The following is an 18,256-nucleotide window of genomic DNA, read 5'->3' on the forward strand; positions in this document are numbered from 1 at the left end:
TTGTATGTAGACTGAAGTGAAGTGATTGTCATTGTGAAACACTGCAGCACAGCACACGGTGACACAACAAAATGTGTCCTCTGCGTTTAACATCACACAGCGGGCTGCCATGAAAGGAGTCCAGGGAGCAGTGTGTGGAGACGGCGCTTTGGTCAGTGGCATTCGAACCAGTAACCATCCGATTACGGGTCCGTTTTCTTTACCCGATAAGCCACCACTGCACCAGATAACCTCTGGTTCATTTAAAATGGTTCTCGTATGTGTTTTGAGTAGAAAAGATAAAACGTCAAATGGCCAAGAACTCATAAGACAGTAAGAAACTTACTGAAAGTAGCAATTTTTATTTGAATTAAAATTATTTACAGGTAACCAAAGACTATTCTTGAAACTGGTACAAACTGGTTTATATATATTTATATACGTCCTGCAGATGTCTTTGTTTTTTACATTAACTTCAAATAGCCCAACTGCGAAAAATAACAGTATAAAACAAAAATCAGATTTAAAAAAAAAAAAAAGTAGTCTAGCATTTAACATCCAACAGCCACTATTTACAGAAATATTTACACTTTAACACTCAATTTTAACCTCGTAAATGATTTAGTTCTGCTTTAGAAATCAGAGGTCACACAATAAAGATTATTATGACAGAATATGGCTCTGATTTACCCGAAAGCTCACAAGGACAACACTTCTTAGTTTGCTTATTTTAGACCTTACGTTTCTGAGCTTATAAAGTTTGTGTCGCTGCACTAGGAAACTAGTGCAAAGTCAGACAATAATCATGATTCACTGAATTGCTACCCCAAGCCATGGTCTGAGAAACCAACGTCTTCAAGAGTTTGAGTGCAGTGAATAAAAATGATTTATTTAATTTGTGGGGTTGCCTTACACTATTGGCTGATGAGTTAATAGTTATAACATGACCTGGACAATTTACAAAATCGTTTCCCCCACGCCAAGTGCTATGAGCTCAATTCAAAAGCAATGAAAATTAAATTAAGAGTTTAATTTAAATTATAATGGAGGTGTGGACTGATACCTGCCAAAAAATAAAAAATGCCATAGCCTCCTGGCTTAGCACTCCATTATTCTATTCAATTCAGATTGCTAGCTCAGGGACGTCCAGACAATTTCCTTACAGCTTCCGTCCATTTCGCCAAGCCACAAAAAAAGCGATAATCAACACACTCAAAACCTCAACCCAAAAGACATTAATCGTAACTAAAAGCTTTCCAGACCCAAAAGAACAAACCAGACACAGGAGAATGGTGCAAGATTAGGGGTTTTCAGGCCCCGCTCACATCAGGTTAGCGATAGGCAGGGAAAGATCAGAGAACAGCTGAAAAGAAAGTGGCATTTTAGAGGGAAGCTTGTCTGAAGCTGGGCCTCTCCCTCTCTCTCTCTCGAGCCCTCTGGTGGAAGGCGAGCCACGCTCAAAAGGTCATTCATGTTTCCGACCAGATCCTACACACAGCATTTCATCTCTCAAAGTGAAGAAAGGCCTAACTGAGAGAAACACGGCGCTCAGTCACCCACTTACACACACGCACTCAAAAACTTGCCTGATAACGGATAAACTTTTCTTTGTAGGTTTTAAAGAGCATATTGGCATTTCAAAAAGCACACAAAAATGGAGCTTCAGACAGAACATGACTTTGGTTCAAAAGTGATTCAGTGATTCACTGCACTTCAAAGTATAATTGTGTTTGTTGGCCTGTTTTTCTTTAGCAGACAATACGCTCAAGTTTCATCAAGAGATTCCTTTCAATTAGACATCTTCCTTGCTAGAGGGGCCATGAAACAGCAAATCCTACTTTAAATCAATTCATATACCTCCCTACTCATAAATAAAAGGGGAAAAAAAAAAAATTAAAAAGTCACATGATTAAAAAAAAAATTAAATATACATATTACATACACTATGCAGGCAACATATAATTTATGTTATTACTTATGCATGTGCAGGAAAATGGGAAGATGGTTGTGGGGGGAAAAGCAAAGCCCAGCAGAAAGACAAGAGGAACTAATGATGTGAGCCTTTGAAGTGATGAACCCAGTGGCGGTGACCATGGCAGCAGTAACCAAGGTGAGCGTTAGGACCCCGGTGCGTGGCTTCCATTGGCTTGCCAGGCCTGTGAGAGCAGAGCACTCAGATCTCCAGCGCTAACAGTGCTCCAGATAATCGATCACCCGAGAGATGGACTTCTGTCCTGTGGTCCCGACTGCACACTGCAGAGACGAGGGGAGGGGGAGGAGGCAAATGATTAGCATCAGTGCTGAATGTCTTACGGGAAAAAAAAAAAACAAAAAAGTGAGAAATGGGCAGGCAGTGAAGTTTTTTTTCAACAGTACTTACTGTAAGGTTCATGAAATTGAGGAATTTTTTGAGCATCTCAGTCATGATTGAGAAATCCCCTTTTGGCAGGTGTTCCCGTACTGTTGTCACATTCATCTGGAAAGGGTAGGCACACAGAAAAGCAATATATTAGATTTTTTAATAATGAAGCTAGAATTTCTAGATTATTATAGTATTATTAATGGGAGACAGGGCCAACAGAAACTATTAAATATCCCAAATTCGTTTTCTTTAAGAGTTTAGGTTTGTGATAACGTCAATAAATGCACCAGAACAATTAGTTCTGAGAACTGCTCAGAAAGTGGCATAAAATGTACACAAGCAACAATATTATAGCTTTATTTGAATTCCTGCATGTAGCATAATTAGGTTATGCAAAATAAGCATACAAAATCTCCTGGATTCTAAAATCAGGATATCAAGTTTCCATGCATGCACAGAAACGGAACTCTTCAAAAGAGCAATAATCGTTGGGAAACTCAGGTGAACTTGAATGCAATCAATGTAATTCTTGCCTAACTTTATTATGGCTATTTTAGAATTCAATCACCACCACACCACCAGTATACTAGTCACACATACAGGGAGTGCAGAATTATTAGGCAAATGAGTATTTTGTCCACATCATCCTCTTGCATGCATGTTGTCTTACTCCAAGCTGTATAGGCTCGAAAGCCTACTACCAATTAAGCATATTAGGTGATGATTTCAGAGCTGCAACATCACTGGAGTGCCCAAAAGCACAAGGTGTGCAATACTCAGAGACATGGCCAAGGTAAGAAAGGCTGAAAGACGACCACCACTGAACAAGACACACAAGCTGAAACGTCAAGACTGGGCCAAGAAATATCTCAAGACTTATTTTTCTAAGGTTTTATGGACTGATGAAATGAGAGTGAGTATTGATGGGCCAGATGGATGGGCCCATGGCTGGATTGGTAAAGGGCAGAGAGCTCCAGTCCGACTCAGACGCCAGCAAGGTGGAGGTGGAGTACTGGTTTGGGCTGGTATCATCAAAGATGAGCTTGTGGGGCCTTTTCGGGTTGAGGATGGAGTCAAGCTCAACTCCCAGTCCTACTGCCAGTTTCTGGAAGACACTTTCTTCAAGCAGTGGTACAGGAAAAAGTCTGCATCCTTCAAGAAAAACATGGTTTTCATGCAGGACAATGCTCCATCACACGCGTCCAAGTACTCCACATGTCATTAGAAGAAAATCTAATGACATGGCCTCCTTGTTCACCTGATCTGAACCCCATTGAGAACCTGTGGTCCATCATCAAATGTGAGATTTACAAGGAGGGAAAACAGTACACCTCTCTGAACAGTGTCTGGGAGGCTGTGGTTGCTGCTGCACGCAATGTTGATGGTGAACAGATCAAAACACTGACAGAATCCATGGATGGCAGGCTTTTGAGTGTCCTTGCAAAGAAAGGTGGCTATATTGGTCGCTGATTTGTTTTTGTTTTGTTTTTGAATGTCAGAAATGTATATTTGTGAATGTGGAGATGTTATATTGGTTTCACTGGTAAAAATAAATAATTGAAATGGGTATATATTTGTTTTTTGTTAAGTCGCCTAATAATTATGCACACACACATATATCCCCCTAAAATAGCTAAAAATAAAAACAAACTAAAAACTACTTCCAAAAACATTCAGCTTTGATATTAATGAGTTTTTTGGGTTCATTGAGAACATGGTGGTTGTTCAATAATAAAATTATTCCTCAAAAATACAACTTGCCTAAAAATTCTGCACTCCCTGTATGCCAAACAAACAACACAGGAGTACGTACCGGACTGCCCTGACACAAACAGCCCAGTAGAAGAGCAGTGTATGATGCCACAATGCTGTCCTCCATGTGCTTCCCAGCATGCTGAAGGGCTGAGATGGGAGAGAGTAAGTACAGCTCATTTACAGATATCTCAATAGAACACCCCTCATTCATTTAGCACTCAGCTTATGTGCTTGCACATTTGTATGGATGTTCACTAGAACTAGGAATGTGCCGTATTGGTTATATAGATTTATGAATATAGAGAACATTTTGCATTCTTAACAAAAAAAAGTGTTTGTAAACTAATGAGATTAATGGAAACAGTTAAGATTACTGAGATAAACCTAGTCATGATTAATTTAATTACGACTAATATATGTCTTTAGTTTATATTTCAGATTATATATTATTATAGATTTATATTTTGTGAGCCAGTACATTCCTCACAAGACAAATAGTTCAAGTGCATTGTGTCAACATTTACCTTTATTCAGATCCAATTCCTCATCTTCCTCTTCTTTCTTTTCTTTTTCTTTGTCATCTGCGTCATTGTTTTCTGAGGCAACCCACTGGATCTCTCCCGACGTCTCCTGCCACTCCCCACTCTGATCTAACTGAGGCTTCGGTGCTTCACTTATGATGTCATCAGTCTGCGCCTCAGCTAGCACTGCAGCCTGCTCCCGCTCCAGGAAGAGCTGAACACACAAAGACACAAAAAGGTAAATCCACGACTAAAATCTGTAACCCAAACTGTAAGCGCAGATGAAACACCCTGCAGTTTCCTGACCTGAACGATTGCTGCCAGAGCTCCTGAGGAAGTTGGGCCCTCAGTCTTCACCGTCTCCTCTCCTTCTGGTGCTTTCGCTGCTTCGTTGTCTTTTTGGTTCTCCTCCACAGAGGCCAGAGCTGTGTTCAGCTGCATGTCTACCAGGCAGTGCCGGTTTCTAGCACTGTACTCCACTAAGTTAATCAGCAGACCCAGACCCTGGAGTCATTAAGAGAGTTACTCACACACACAAAAGAAATATAGAAAAACCAAAATCCGCCCGCCTACAGATACACCTTCACACGGGCCTCACCAGCACACGGATGTCAAATCTCTGTTCCTGAGGTAGGTAGCGGGGGACTCTGAGGACGCAGTTCAGAGCCGTCACCATCAGCTTGTCCTGCTCCCCAGTCTTAGTGCTGCCCCACTCTGAGAGGAGAGATGACATTCATTTGACTGCCATTCAATAATATTCCTACTCAGCCAGATGATGTGGATAATGCAAAGTGGAGCGGGGCTATAATAAAACCGCCACTCTTCACTCTGCTGGGACAGAAGGGAGAAACGAGGGTTCTGTGGGAGCTCTGGTGACTGTTCTCTCACCGTTGTCATGAGTGAGGTTGAGCAGCACTCCGATAACCGCCCGCATGCAATCCTCCACTGCTTTGCCCACGTTGCTATGGCTACAGTGAGGGAGGGTGGAATCAGCAGCAGAGGAGGAGCTGTTGACCTCTCGGCTGTACCGCTGAATCATCTGCTCACAGTGCTGCAGACCTCTGCCAAAGCACAGACGGCACAAGAGTTACAAGAAGCACCTTCATTCCAGATCTTTGGGAGGAAAAAAGTAATACTACACAACATAGCAATAATGTGTAAGTATATATGTAGTATAAACAATGCCTATAAAAACGACATGAATCTTCAATGCTTCAACCCAATTCCAAACCTCCGTTGCCAATGTATTGTAAAACAGTATATATCTATGTAGTTGTATCCATTCGTATTAGATCAAAATAACCAATACTATGGTAGATTTGCTCATTTTTCCTTCACAATTAAATCTTTCAGCGTTTTTTGTGGGGGAGAAAAAAAAAAAAACGTTTCCTGTCAGATTCCTACATCAGTCCCATGGACTTGCAAATATTTCAGAGTTCTATGAACCTTCAGTCATTTAACATTTTTGTGTAAAAAGTGCATTTATGTCAGCACTGCGCAGTTGTCATGATTCCACTAAGACTACGACTCCTAGAGACTCCTGCGACTCCTAAATAATAACTAAAAGAAGCCACCATGCTCCCTTGCCTGAAATAAATACTAAATGTAATCATAATCATGTGTTTTAAGTCCCTATGCTCTTAAACAAATGACATTAAATGTGGGACCTTACAACGTTCTTTATCTCAGCTCCTCTGTGAGAAAGCGAGTGTTAAAATCCCTCTTTACTGCTTTAATGAGTTATTTGGTTACATGTTCACACTACAATTCATTCAGAGGCACAAACACTAAAGGAACCCTAAATATAATGCTGCAATAATATGCCATTTATTAGGCCAAAGCCATTCACAACTACTTTATGAAAATATTCTAAATACAGTCTAAAAAAAAGAACAGTGACTCTCCCGAGTTCTAGCACTCTCGCCATCTGTCACAGCACACACACACACACACACACACACACACACTTAGACCGCACTTGAACAACAGGGGGGGCCCTTCACTCCAGTCAGACTGACTGTGGGAAGTGAGCGACGGGTTTCACACACCCTCCCCTGTTCAAATTACCTTGCAGATGACACTATAAGCTGGGACTCTTTATAGGCAATCAGGTAAGCCTGGTTTTCAGGATTGTGAACAGTTACCTACAATAAATAAAATATATATTAAAACATTGACAGGAAATTTATAATTATTATTTTTATATATATATATATATATATATATATATATATATATATATATATATATATATATATATATATATAAAAATTAAAAAATAATAATTGTTCTGCACAGGCACAACGGGCACAATGAGGGTACGGCTAAGTTACTCACACTTTCCAAAACACGCAGACATCGTTCTGCCCCCCAGAGCGAGGCAACCAACTTCTCTTTATCCTCCTCTTCACTGAGGTTCTCCACACACTCTTTCACTGCAAGCACCAAACAATAAAAACGTGAGAACCAAGAACGAGGCCGAAACTGGTAAACCAGTTTCACAACTTGTATAGACTTAAATTAAAAACAATATTTTCAATAAATCTCAAATAGTAGTAATTCCATAGGACAGCAATTTGAATCAATCATTAAGCTAAGTAACCATTTATATAATTATAGGGCAGACTGCTTAGTGTCATTCTCAACCTTTATCTACAATGTGGTCCAGACCCCCCAGTAAGCGCAGCTCCTCCTTGAACCAGTCTCCTGCCCGCTTGGATGTCAGAGACAGCAGCGTCTCCATGGCCAGATGGCCAGTCTGAAGAGAATGTGTACAGAAGTGTCAGAAAATAATTCCATTAGCATTTTCTCAAACTCCTGATGCAATTCTGTGAAACTCCTGACAACTCAATTAACCCAGCATTTCATTCTCCCCCCTTCTTGTGCTTTTACAACTCGCAGCAGAGAGAATTAAGGAAAAAAGCAGCAACCTCTAACACCCGAATCCCATGGAAAAGTAAAGCTACATGGACTCAGCTGTTATCATGGGAAAATTAAATTGCTACTCTGGCCCTCAGATGCTGAGCATCGTATATTAACTCCCTAATAAGTAGGTGAAGGATACAGAAAGAAAGTCTTTTTTTTTCTTCCTGCAGTTTAGAAGAACCCTTTGAAATATTAATACCTTGGGGGTAACTTCATGAATCAAAATATATTATGAAAAAAAAAAAAAAAAAAAAAAAAAAAAAAAACATCTAGACATTTTGAAATAAGACACGTCGGCTGTTCTCGGCAACCTAAGCACAGTCTTTTGACACATGCTAGCTCTGTAGAAGTGTAAAAGCTTCAAGGGCCAATTTTCTGCTTCTAACAGAGTTCAATGGTGGAGGATTTTATCAAAGTCAAGAATGCACTCTGTGAACCTAAGAATTTCACGCTTCCAGCAAAGAAATCCTGATCGTTTTTGTAAGGATTTTACTGGTTGCTGGTTAATACAACTACAGTGACATTAATTAAAATAAGAAACTAACTATGAGCACTACAGGTTCACATTGATTTTGTGGTGATGAATATCAAAAAAACACTGAAACAATCAGCATGTTTCACAGTTTAGAAACTTTGACATTTCAGTGAGAGAATGTGTGGTTGTATGTAGGGCTGCATGATTTGGGGAAAAAGACATATTGCGATTATTGAGATCAATATTGTGATATGCGATTGCAATATGATAAACATACAAACTACTTATAACCTGAAATGCCCAGTGCTTTCAAAATACAATATTCTACAAAATTAAATAAATCACAAAAAACTCTTTTACATTACTGTCGAACGACAAACCCTGGTAAGGCTAAACAACTGTTTTGATTATATTTGGCCATTATAAAATCCCGTATTATAGTTCTTACGTTTAGCCAAAACGTTGTTTGGAGGCTGACTTGAACACAGGAATGCATAGCTTTGCTAGCTTAGCCTATCTTGAGAGAATGAGAGAATGGATCGGATATGTTGCCGATCCAATCCATGTACTAATAATTTAAATTGCAGCTTTTTGCATTCATGTAATCGCACAGACTGACATCGTGATTACGATTAGATTAATCGTGCAGCACTAGTTGTATGTATGGTTGAAACCAAATGCTGGACAAAATTTGCTCTTCTATGTTAGATTTGTTTTGCTTTGCTTTGCTGCAAATAAAACTGCCGGGGGATAGCAAGGTATACAGTCGAAGTTGAAAAATGATCTTGTTCCCCCTCATACCAAACCGTACAGCAAATTTAAGTGAGTTATTCATTTTATTCCACATCCACCTTCTTTATAAAGCCCTTTTTAAGCGTTTAACCTAACAGTAGTTCTGACCGTGATGTTTTCCAGGTCGAGATGTTTGTTGTGTACGGTTTCGCACAGCTTGCGGATCTTCTCCTTGACTTTGCTCATCTCCTTAGCGGTCAGCTGGTCATCCACCGAATGATCCTGCTCCAGCTCCAGTAGGCGGATCATGAGCTCCAGACAGGCCCTGTCCAGGTCCATGTTGAGTCGGTCGCGGCTTAGGATGTACATCAGTGCCGCGGTGCAGAGTGCCAGGTTCTGATAATTAAATACAAGAGAAAGCACCAGACAATACTCAAAAGCCAAAATTTTCCCCTGGGTCAGTGAGCATAGAGATTTTTTTCTGTAATCTAACTGGTAAAACTAGATAATACAAAGTCAAGTTAGGATACAAGAAGGGGGTGGGGGGGACTCACTGGATGTTGTTGTGAATCACTCAGCATCTTAAAGACCTGGGCTACCTTCCCTCTGGCCCTCAGGTGCATCCTGAAGCTGGGCATGGCACACCGGGTGGCTAGGCTGATGATACTGCAGATGCAGAGCAAAAAAAATAAATAATTATGTTACTGACATGCATGTTAAATGTTATTTGTGTTACATACTGGGTGTGTAGCGGCCACAATTTAGTCTCTACTGTACCTAAGGCAGCGTGTGTTGAGGGGCTGTTCGCTCTTCAGACCCGTCTCCAGATATTCAAAGTCATCAGTGAACTCCTGATTCTCCCCGAACTCCACCACATCATTAAAGTGCTTTACATGCTGGACCACTGTATACAACTACAGGAACACAAAGAGAAAAAATGTTACATTTATAAAATAATTTAAATAAATAGTGTGGCAACATGCTGCTTCTCTAAACTAGACATCAGTGCACACAGAGAATTCAGAGCCTCGAAGAAAAACTGGCACGTCATACCGGCTACGCCAACCATCAAATTCAGAGAGGCAGAACCGGCGACATCTGCGGGAGGGGCACGCTACGCTAGCCAACTGAATCAGGGAATGACAAGGCTAGAAACTCAGCTGGTGGTTGGCATGCTGTTCCGCACCAGCAAAAAAAAAAAAAAAAACTCAAAAACGTTAACACCTTTGCAGATCTACCGGGACAGATCCCACTAAGCTACGCCATTAGCCTGCAGGCCCGCTTGCGCTCTCTCAGAGGGGTTCAGGTTAATTCACTTTAAATGCTTACACCGCCTTCAAAGGCCGCATGTTTCAGGAAGGCAGACACTGAAGCGTGCTTCCCAGAATGCCGCTCTCACCTCCTTGTGCTCCTTCCTGCATTTCAGCGTTGTGACAATGTCCTGGTTCAGTTGAGTGGGGATGGTGACTGACTTCATGACTTTGGGGGGTGGAGGCGGAGCTTTGAACACTCCGTCGTCTTTGTGAGAATTTGTCTCTTTGCTCCCGCTTGATGAACTGGCCTAAAGATGTGGCAGGAAAAAAGAAAACAGAACAAAGAAAAGCCGATTTCATTATCTCTACATGAGCTGCCTCATGGATATAATATAGACAGTGCAGTTATAACATTTACGCCATTTATCAGATGCCCTTATCCAGAGTGACATGCAAGCAGTAGTTACAGGGACAGTCTCCCTGGAGTCACTCAGGATTAGGTGTCTTGTTCAGCCACATTGGCAGTACATGGGATTTGAACCTGGGTCTTCTGATCCATAGCCGAGTGTCTTACTAGGCTACTACCGCCATTGTATTAGAAATACAAGAGCACATAGCAAGAGCATCTCTGCAGCAGATATCGGTGACATATGTCTGCTAATCATGACACTGGCCACAGGGCAAATTTGGGTAGTTAACCGGACACCTTTAAAAAAGATTTAAATCAGGACACAGAGCAGTAAGTTACCTGTGATCATGTAAACTGGTTCACAACTAGCTACCCAGTGCAGAATTAAAGGCACAGCAGCTGAAGCAGAAGAAAATATTTAGACTGACTGGACATCCCACATCCCAAAGGACTGGCATGAGAGAAAGGGCATTAAATCAATGCGTATTTAGCAGAGATGCTACGGTGTTCCCCACTCGAGTTACTGCAATGTCCACCTTACACGTAGGCATCTGAGGACAGGCTGGCACATACAGGTGCTGAGCTGTGACAGGAAGTACTTACTGGGGCTGAGATGGACCGGGTTGGGGCAGGTGGGGGCATTTCCTCAGGCTCAGGCTGGTTCCAGTGTCTGGCATTGTACACCGCTTTAGCAGGAGACTAACAAGACAACACGTAAAAAGCAATGTTGGAAAATACACCAAAATAAAGCAGCACAAGAAAAAAAAAAAAAAAAGATTTCAGAACCTCCTGAAGTCAACATATCCTCCTCCTGCTGGTAAGAAGCGATCATGGTGTCATTAGCACCGCACACTGCAGCCGAGCACAAGGCTTCCAGAAACATTGCATGACAAATCCAAGCCAACTCACAGCGACAACAACAGCAGGGACTACGAGAAGCGGTGGCCAGAAACCCACAGATACGCTGGCAGGCCACCGTGCCTTTACATAAGAATGCAAAGCACATAGTTACGCTTGTTCCCGGGACAGGATTTACGACGGCGATGAAAAGCAGAGGCCAGGTGTGATATAACCTTGGATGATTCATTTACAGAAAATATTTATGCATAATTTATATCGTTTTTTTTTCTTGAACACATTAGTAAATTGTAATTGCAGCCAGCCACCTTAATAGTATGTACGTTTGGTTAATAATGATTTGTACGTTTGTAATAATGATTGCCATACTTTTTTGGGCCCACTGAAGATCTTGCGGCCAATGTCCTTTGACTTGTCCAACTGTTTCCCTTGCCGAGGTCTGAGCGCATCCGAGTCCTCAGGAAACTCAAGAGAGTCTGAAACAACAAAGAGCGACACAAACACATTCAATTATCCATTCCTCCAAATTACAAACCTATCCATACATTCCAATATGATTTCTCAAATCTCTAACAGCAAAGACGCAACATGAGTACAGCTCACCAATCCTATAGGTGGTTTCGGTGGAACCAAATTTAAATATCTAAATTTAGAAACAATATAGAATTGCAAATCTATAACAATTGGTCCTACCCAGTTACAATTAAACTAAATTAAATGTAGTGTTTTTATTCTCCTTAAGTCATTACACCTTAAATATGTAGGAAGCCTCTGAAAATGTTGATCATTTACATGCTTGGATTAATGAGCAAGAAGTGCTTGTGTGAGCTGTCAATCATCAGGCTTCCACAATTTTAAACTCACGTTTTTCCATATATCAAAGCTACCACATTATGCACTGCTTGATTAAAGCAGAATCCTATATATGAATTGAGATGAATTCAAATATTGCGGCATACCTCAGAGAACACTGTGACTGAATTGTAGTGAATCTGTGCATATCTGACCTGTGTTGGTGTTTGATTGGCTGTCCTGCGAGTCACTGGTCTGTGGACTGTCAGCACTGCCGGACATGGCTGCCACCGACGCTGCAGCAGACGCAGCCTTCCTGGCTTTCCTCTTCTCTGCCGCCGGCGAGTTCTCATCTTCATCGCTGTCGCTCTCGCTTAACTCGTCGAAGCCAAAGTACTTGATTTTGTAGCTGGTGCTTCCAGAGGCGGTGGCTTCTCCATCTGCTTCCAGGCCTTCGTGCTCATCGAAGCCAAAGAACTCCAACTTGGTCTCCTTCTTCGTCTTAGTCTGAGTGGGTCTGAACCTAAAACAGAGAATGGATCATGAGACACTCATAAAGCTGCATGTTCATTCTATCGAATTTAAAACAACAGAAGGACGGAGAGTTTCCAGACCTTGTAGGTTTGGGTGGTGGAGCGTCAGTCTTCCTCTTGAAAGTCCCAGCCTCTCCCAGGTCAGCTGGGGGTGCGCTGGCGAACTCATCCACGGTGCGCTCCATGGAGTCCTGAATCGTGACATTGCATACAGACACGCAAGACGGGTGGAGCACCGTGTAGTCCCGTACTCTGCCACGCCCGCTAGTCTTGGCTTCTGAGCTCCCTGCAGCTGGGGTGCTGCTGGGGTTTGGTGCAGTTGATGATGGCTTGTCGGCCTTTACTCCTGCGCCTTCTTCGCCATCTTTTTGCCGACTGGGTCTGTGGTACGTTCTGCAGGAAGCTGACTTGAGAAGAGGCAGTTGATCGAAGTCAACAGGCTTCTCTTCAGCCTCTACATCTCCTTGACCCGTTAAACTCTGCCCCTCAGCAGAGTCCCTGCCCTGGACAGAAGCCTCACTGTCTACCCTGTCCCCACCCCACGATGGACCCCCAAAGTCCCTCTCCTGAAGTGAGTCTTCGCCAGGCGACGAGGAGCGCTGGCTCCCTTCAGAGTTCCAGCCGTCTGAAGGGTCCTTGGGCACGGACTTCAAATTTGAGAACTGGGATATGGGTTTTGAATCACTCACTGGATTCTTGGACCACGGACCAGCGTTTGCTAACGTGTGCAGAGGTTTTCCTGAAAAATAAAATATAGATGCAGAACTCATAACTCATTTCTGAAAAAGAGCGCATTAAAGCACTTTATTATCCAACTGAGACGTCCAGAACCATTCCTCAAGCCAGAGCTGATGCTGCGAGTAAACAAGCCAACGGCCCACTGGCTGCTGAAGTGAGTGATGGGCCGAGCAGGAAGTACAACGTGAAGCTGTCTGCATGAGATGCCGCACCGATTCTATTCTCAGCTCACTGAACAGAAGCCCTCATGGGAGCTCAACATATAACCGGCTACAAAAATACCTAAAGAGGGGGGAGTGATACTGCCACGTGACCCGATATCTACAAAACAAGTCCAGTGCTTACAGAGAAAACTGTAGTTTAAGCAACTCATACAGAAACTTTAGAATGAATCTGATTATGAATTTGTCAAGGATTTGTTACATCTTGATAAATTATTTACGCAAAGAGTTTAGGTGACTACACACAGGGCAATGGTTAAGCATGGTTATAATAGAAAATGGCAATTAAGTTTTGATATGAATTACACTGTTCAATTCCAAATTTGTCTGGAGGTAGGACAATCAGACCAAATTAAAAAAATCTTTAATAATCACTTGGCATCTTATTGTGATATCAAATATTCACGTTGACAGTTCCAGTCAAATAATGTGCATAGCGTTAAATATCAGAAAATGAATTCATCTGTTTCCTACCTGCAGGGGAGCTGTTAGAATCCACAGACGAAGCATTCAAAGTGGCTGTGGCCTCTTCAGATTTCTTTCCTGGAGGAAATTCTGTACCTGAACTCGTCTCAGGGGTGCCGCGGGAGGTAACGGGCTTCGACTCATCATCGCTGTCGAAGCCGAACGGATCATCGGAACCATCGTCCTCGTCAAGCTTGGGTCTCTTCAGCGGCTCTGGCGCCTCGGTTTTCAGCAGGGGCCGTTTGGATGTGAGCTGGGCCTTATAGGTGGTCTCGCCCCATTTGGTGCTCAGGGTGGCCTTCTTGTTCGAAAAGACTTCGTCAAACTTGGAGTTTGCTTCTCCGCCCTTCCGGCTGTAGGTTTTACCAAATCTGGAGGTCATGTTGACTTCTGTTACATATTCCCTGTACAAAAAAAAACACATGGACTGTAAATACACATCTGTTGTTCTTAATTTCTAACCCAGTAAGCACATTATCCGGCCCTTATTATGTTGCAATTTCCCATAACTCGCAACATTATGCACAATTTACCACAGATTATTACCTCATTCAGCCCCAGCAATGCACACGTACAGCTGTATTATGACAGTAGAACCACGCTAATTGACAAGACACAGTGTGAAGGGTGCGTACAGTGGAATTACATACGATGCAATATTGTAGTCAGGCTGCAGTGACCTCTGACCTCGTCTGTCTGCGGTCTTGCACGTTTACCACAGACCTGTTCCTGTAAAGAGAGCCCAGTCGAACGAGCTGTTTTGCACGCCTTGCGTACTCCTGTGTACTGTATACATGCGGTCGGTCTGGCTTTGCACGGCATGCATCACCGTACGAAACTGATTGAATTTTACACGACTTGACTTTCGGACCCAGAAGCATTTAGTTGATTAAAATCTGTCGATTCGCCGATTCGATCATAGCCAGTCAGTCGCCGAAAAATTATCTGTCAGGGGCCATAAAGAGTAACCTTGCTAATCGATTTGCAGCAATATTTCGAAGCAAGGCCTAGCAGCTGTAACTAGCTAATGGGCTACTAGCACGATGTTTACATGTTACCACCGTTTCCGGGGGACAGGGACTCACAATTATTTCCCAAAAGTCTCGCTAAAACTTTCCCAGTGGAACAACGTCAACGTTTTCCAAACGTAAGGCACAAAGTTTCCTTTCGGCGACGTTCAAAACATGGCATGAAACTCACCAATCGCAATTCTCCCAACTGGCTCCCGGCTAGGCCTCCGTCCTCGATCTGGCTTCACAAAAACGAGCGCGGAGCTCAATCCAGCCGACAAAAGCCCCGCGAGTGGCGACGCCGCACTATTTTACAGGCCAGGGGATCCCGAGAAACGCGCTCGACCGCAAGTCCGTGGTTTCCGCAGTTATATGACGGCCACACACTTTAGCAATTGGTCTGAGATGCGCCAGTGGCTACCATTAAAACCTCCCCTCCTCCCTCTTCCTCTCGCTGCCAACATTTCCGTCACTTCGCGACTGACGGAATCTCGTCCAATGGGAAGAGGGAATGTTGCCGCGTCCGCTTCGTAAACACGACGACGAGTGGGTACAACTGAATGACGGACGTGTGTGATTGGTGGAAGAATGCTGAACGTGGGCGCCAGAAACGGGGTGGAGTCCAATTTTAAAAGGACTATGGGAAACTGAGTATCTGACCTTGCTCAGTATTGCGGACAAATGAAAACACAATATACAGGACAGGCCAAACGTTTGGACACACCTTCTCATTCAAAGTGTTTTCTTTATTTTCATGACCATTTACATTGGTAGATTCTCACTGAAGGCATCAAGACTATGAATGAACACATGTGGAGTTATATAATTAACAAAAAGTGGGGACCTGGCCTCCACAGTCACCGGACCTGAACCCAATAGAGATGGTTTGGGGTGAGCTGGACCGCAGAGTGAAGGCAAAGGGGCCAACAAGTGCTAAACACCTCTGGGAACTCCTTCAAGACTGTTGAAGAAACTACAATATAAAACATATTTTCAGTTATTTCACCTTTTTTGTTAATTACATAACTCCACATGTGTTCATTCATAGTTTTGATGCCTTCAGTGAGTATCTACAAATGTAAATGGTCATGAAAATAAAGACATTGCATGAGAAGGTGTGTCCAAACTTTTGGCCAGTACTATATTTACATAAGTACATTTGTTAAAAACTTGTTAAAATCTTGAAAGTACAGTAGCAGTCGTGTTTTCGTTATCTGCACTAGTTAAATGTGTACAGGTAGATAGATTAGGATGAGTTGAATCTTTTTATTTTCTGTACATAAAATTCAGGCTATATTCTACATTATGTTGTTGGTTTATACTGTTGAGTGAAGTGATTGTCACATGTGATGTTGTGCTTAAGAGACACCATCAACCGGAATTCCTTGTGTGTATTTTCTCAATAAGATGATTCAAGGTATTGTAAACTGTACTGAAACTGATTTTATATTGAGCAGTCAACCATATCAAACCATTTGACAAGAAATGACACAAAATGTAATTCTCTTGGTTTAGTGGTTTTACATTAAAACGTGGTGCAGTCTAATGCCAATGGAAATCTTTTGCTACCTAAAGTATTAGCATGTTGAATTTCCATGATAATCTTAAAACAACATTATGATTTGGGGCCTGTGCTATGGCGGGTACCAGGCAGGGCAGAGGCTGCTGAAAACATGATGCATGTAAAGTAACAAGCTCAACTGAAGTCCTTCATTTATCAGTGATTTATTGGGTAATGGGTAATGAAATGAATTATTTTCTAAGACCATAACTTACGCAAAACAACACACCACCCTGCTAATAGCTGGCATGTATTCAGGCCGTAAAGGATAAAACGTCTTCACAACACGTGAACATGTGCTGGGTGGATGGGGCCAGTTGGGAGACTGCAAGAGGTGACCTAACAAGGACTGTTGAGCCACACGAGTGCTGGTTTCATCGCCATCACTGGCCAAGTATATTCAGCTGGTGACTGACCTCATCCTGCACACACACCCTGTCACAGCTGTAAACAGAAGAGAACACTGGGCAACTTAATATTTTCTTACAGTTCCAAAGTCCTTAAAGTTATTGTTTTAAGCCCAACCTTTAACATTAAGAAAGATATAGGTCTATGTGATGGCAGATAAGTTAGAACCATGTTGAAGAATTGGATGAATTAAGGTTAAGTATGAATCTGGCAGTATGTGCTTCAGCTGCAATAAGCCCCCAGTAGGGGGCAGTCGTTATCCAACAAAATATTAACTATTACACACCTTTTACACCTGCTTGACAGATCAACAAAAAATTATATGTGTGTGTTTACACTGTAGTATAAATAATTTATATATCATTTTTGAAGAGGCTAAAATGAATTTTATCAGCACATCTGCAACAGAGGACGACATCTATTTCTTATATAGTCCAAAATCCCATACAGTTCGTCTTTGACAGGCCCCACACACTTACTATCCCCATGTACTATTGACCCTCGTCTGTAATGCACATCTGTCTGCCAGACCCTTTTTTTTACTCTGCTGATGCATTCGGATGAGGAGATGCAAACACTGTTAAGAAAATAAACATTTATTCATTTATCTCATGTGACAGAGAAACTTTGATTTGCTGTTTCTCAGACTCAGTCACCCTGAATCAACATAGATTTCTGTGTCTTCTGAAAGGGCATTATAGGGTTTGGAATATTTTGTTGATAACTACTAGGGTAGTATCCCTCTAAAATCATTTTTGAATAAGGATATGTTATACTGCACCACTACACGGTGATAATATCATGCCCCAGGTTCAAATGCTACTCAAAATTTGGGTTTGGGTTCTGTTTCAACATGCATGTTTTTGGGGGGATGCTTTACTAGCAGTTTGTTTCAGTCAGCAGCAATACCATTAACACTTCACAATCCATTGAAGATCAGCAGGTCTGAGCCTGGCCAGTACTTGGATGGGCTTGGCTGCTGCTGGAAGAGGGTCTGGGTACAGTGATGTACAGTGATGCAGACACTATGCAGTAATAATGTTAAACCTGACACCATGGGGTTGTAGAAAACGTTATATGGAGTAGATGGTTCCTTGGTATCCTGGAGAGTTGGTATTTGCACAATTAATGCAGATTCTGGGATCAAACAATACATGTCTGCAGTTATGATTGCCATGCTACTATAAAAATTATATGTGGCTCTGTAGACACTAGAATACAGTTATCAAACAATTTTGCCAAATGCACAGAAGCATTGA

The 18,256-nt window shown here is 42.1% G+C and overlaps 1 protein-coding gene across 2 annotated transcripts; it reads right to left on the bottom strand.

Annotated features, from left to right (window-relative positions):
• Positions 1-404: 404 nt before the first annotated feature.
• Positions 405-15,489, bottom strand: wapla (WAPL cohesin release factor a). Of its 2 annotated transcripts, none has more exons than XM_028989990.1 (20): positions 15,219-15,489; positions 14,028-14,422; positions 12,676-13,333; positions 12,277-12,584; positions 11,639-11,745; positions 11,015-11,110; positions 10,149-10,310; positions 9,527-9,663; positions 9,304-9,415; positions 8,918-9,145; positions 7,264-7,375; positions 6,955-7,052; positions 6,685-6,761; positions 5,506-5,678; positions 5,216-5,331; positions 4,924-5,121; positions 4,621-4,831; positions 4,155-4,243; positions 2,360-2,455; positions 405-2,232 (listed from the first exon to the last, which is right to left on the bottom strand). In XM_028989990.1, exons 2-20 carry the CDS (start codon positions 14,398-14,400, stop codon positions 2,167-2,169), a joined length of 3,417 nt encoding a protein of 1,138 aa, XP_028845823.1. In that variant the 5' UTR covers positions 14,401-14,422; positions 15,219-15,489; the 3' UTR covers positions 405-2,166. The 2 variants fall into 2 exon arrangements, with proteins under 2 accessions (XP_028845823.1, XP_028845824.1); XM_028989991.1 differs by lacking the exon at positions 15,219-15,489 and adding an exon at positions 14,669-14,944.
• Positions 15,490-18,256: the final 2,767 nt, after the last annotated feature.

Source organism: Denticeps clupeoides, chromosome 8, assembly GCF_900700375.1.
Source record: "Denticeps clupeoides chromosome 8, fDenClu1.1, whole genome shotgun sequence".
Lineage (NCBI taxonomy): Eukaryota > Metazoa > Chordata > Actinopteri > Clupeiformes > Denticipitidae > Denticeps > Denticeps clupeoides.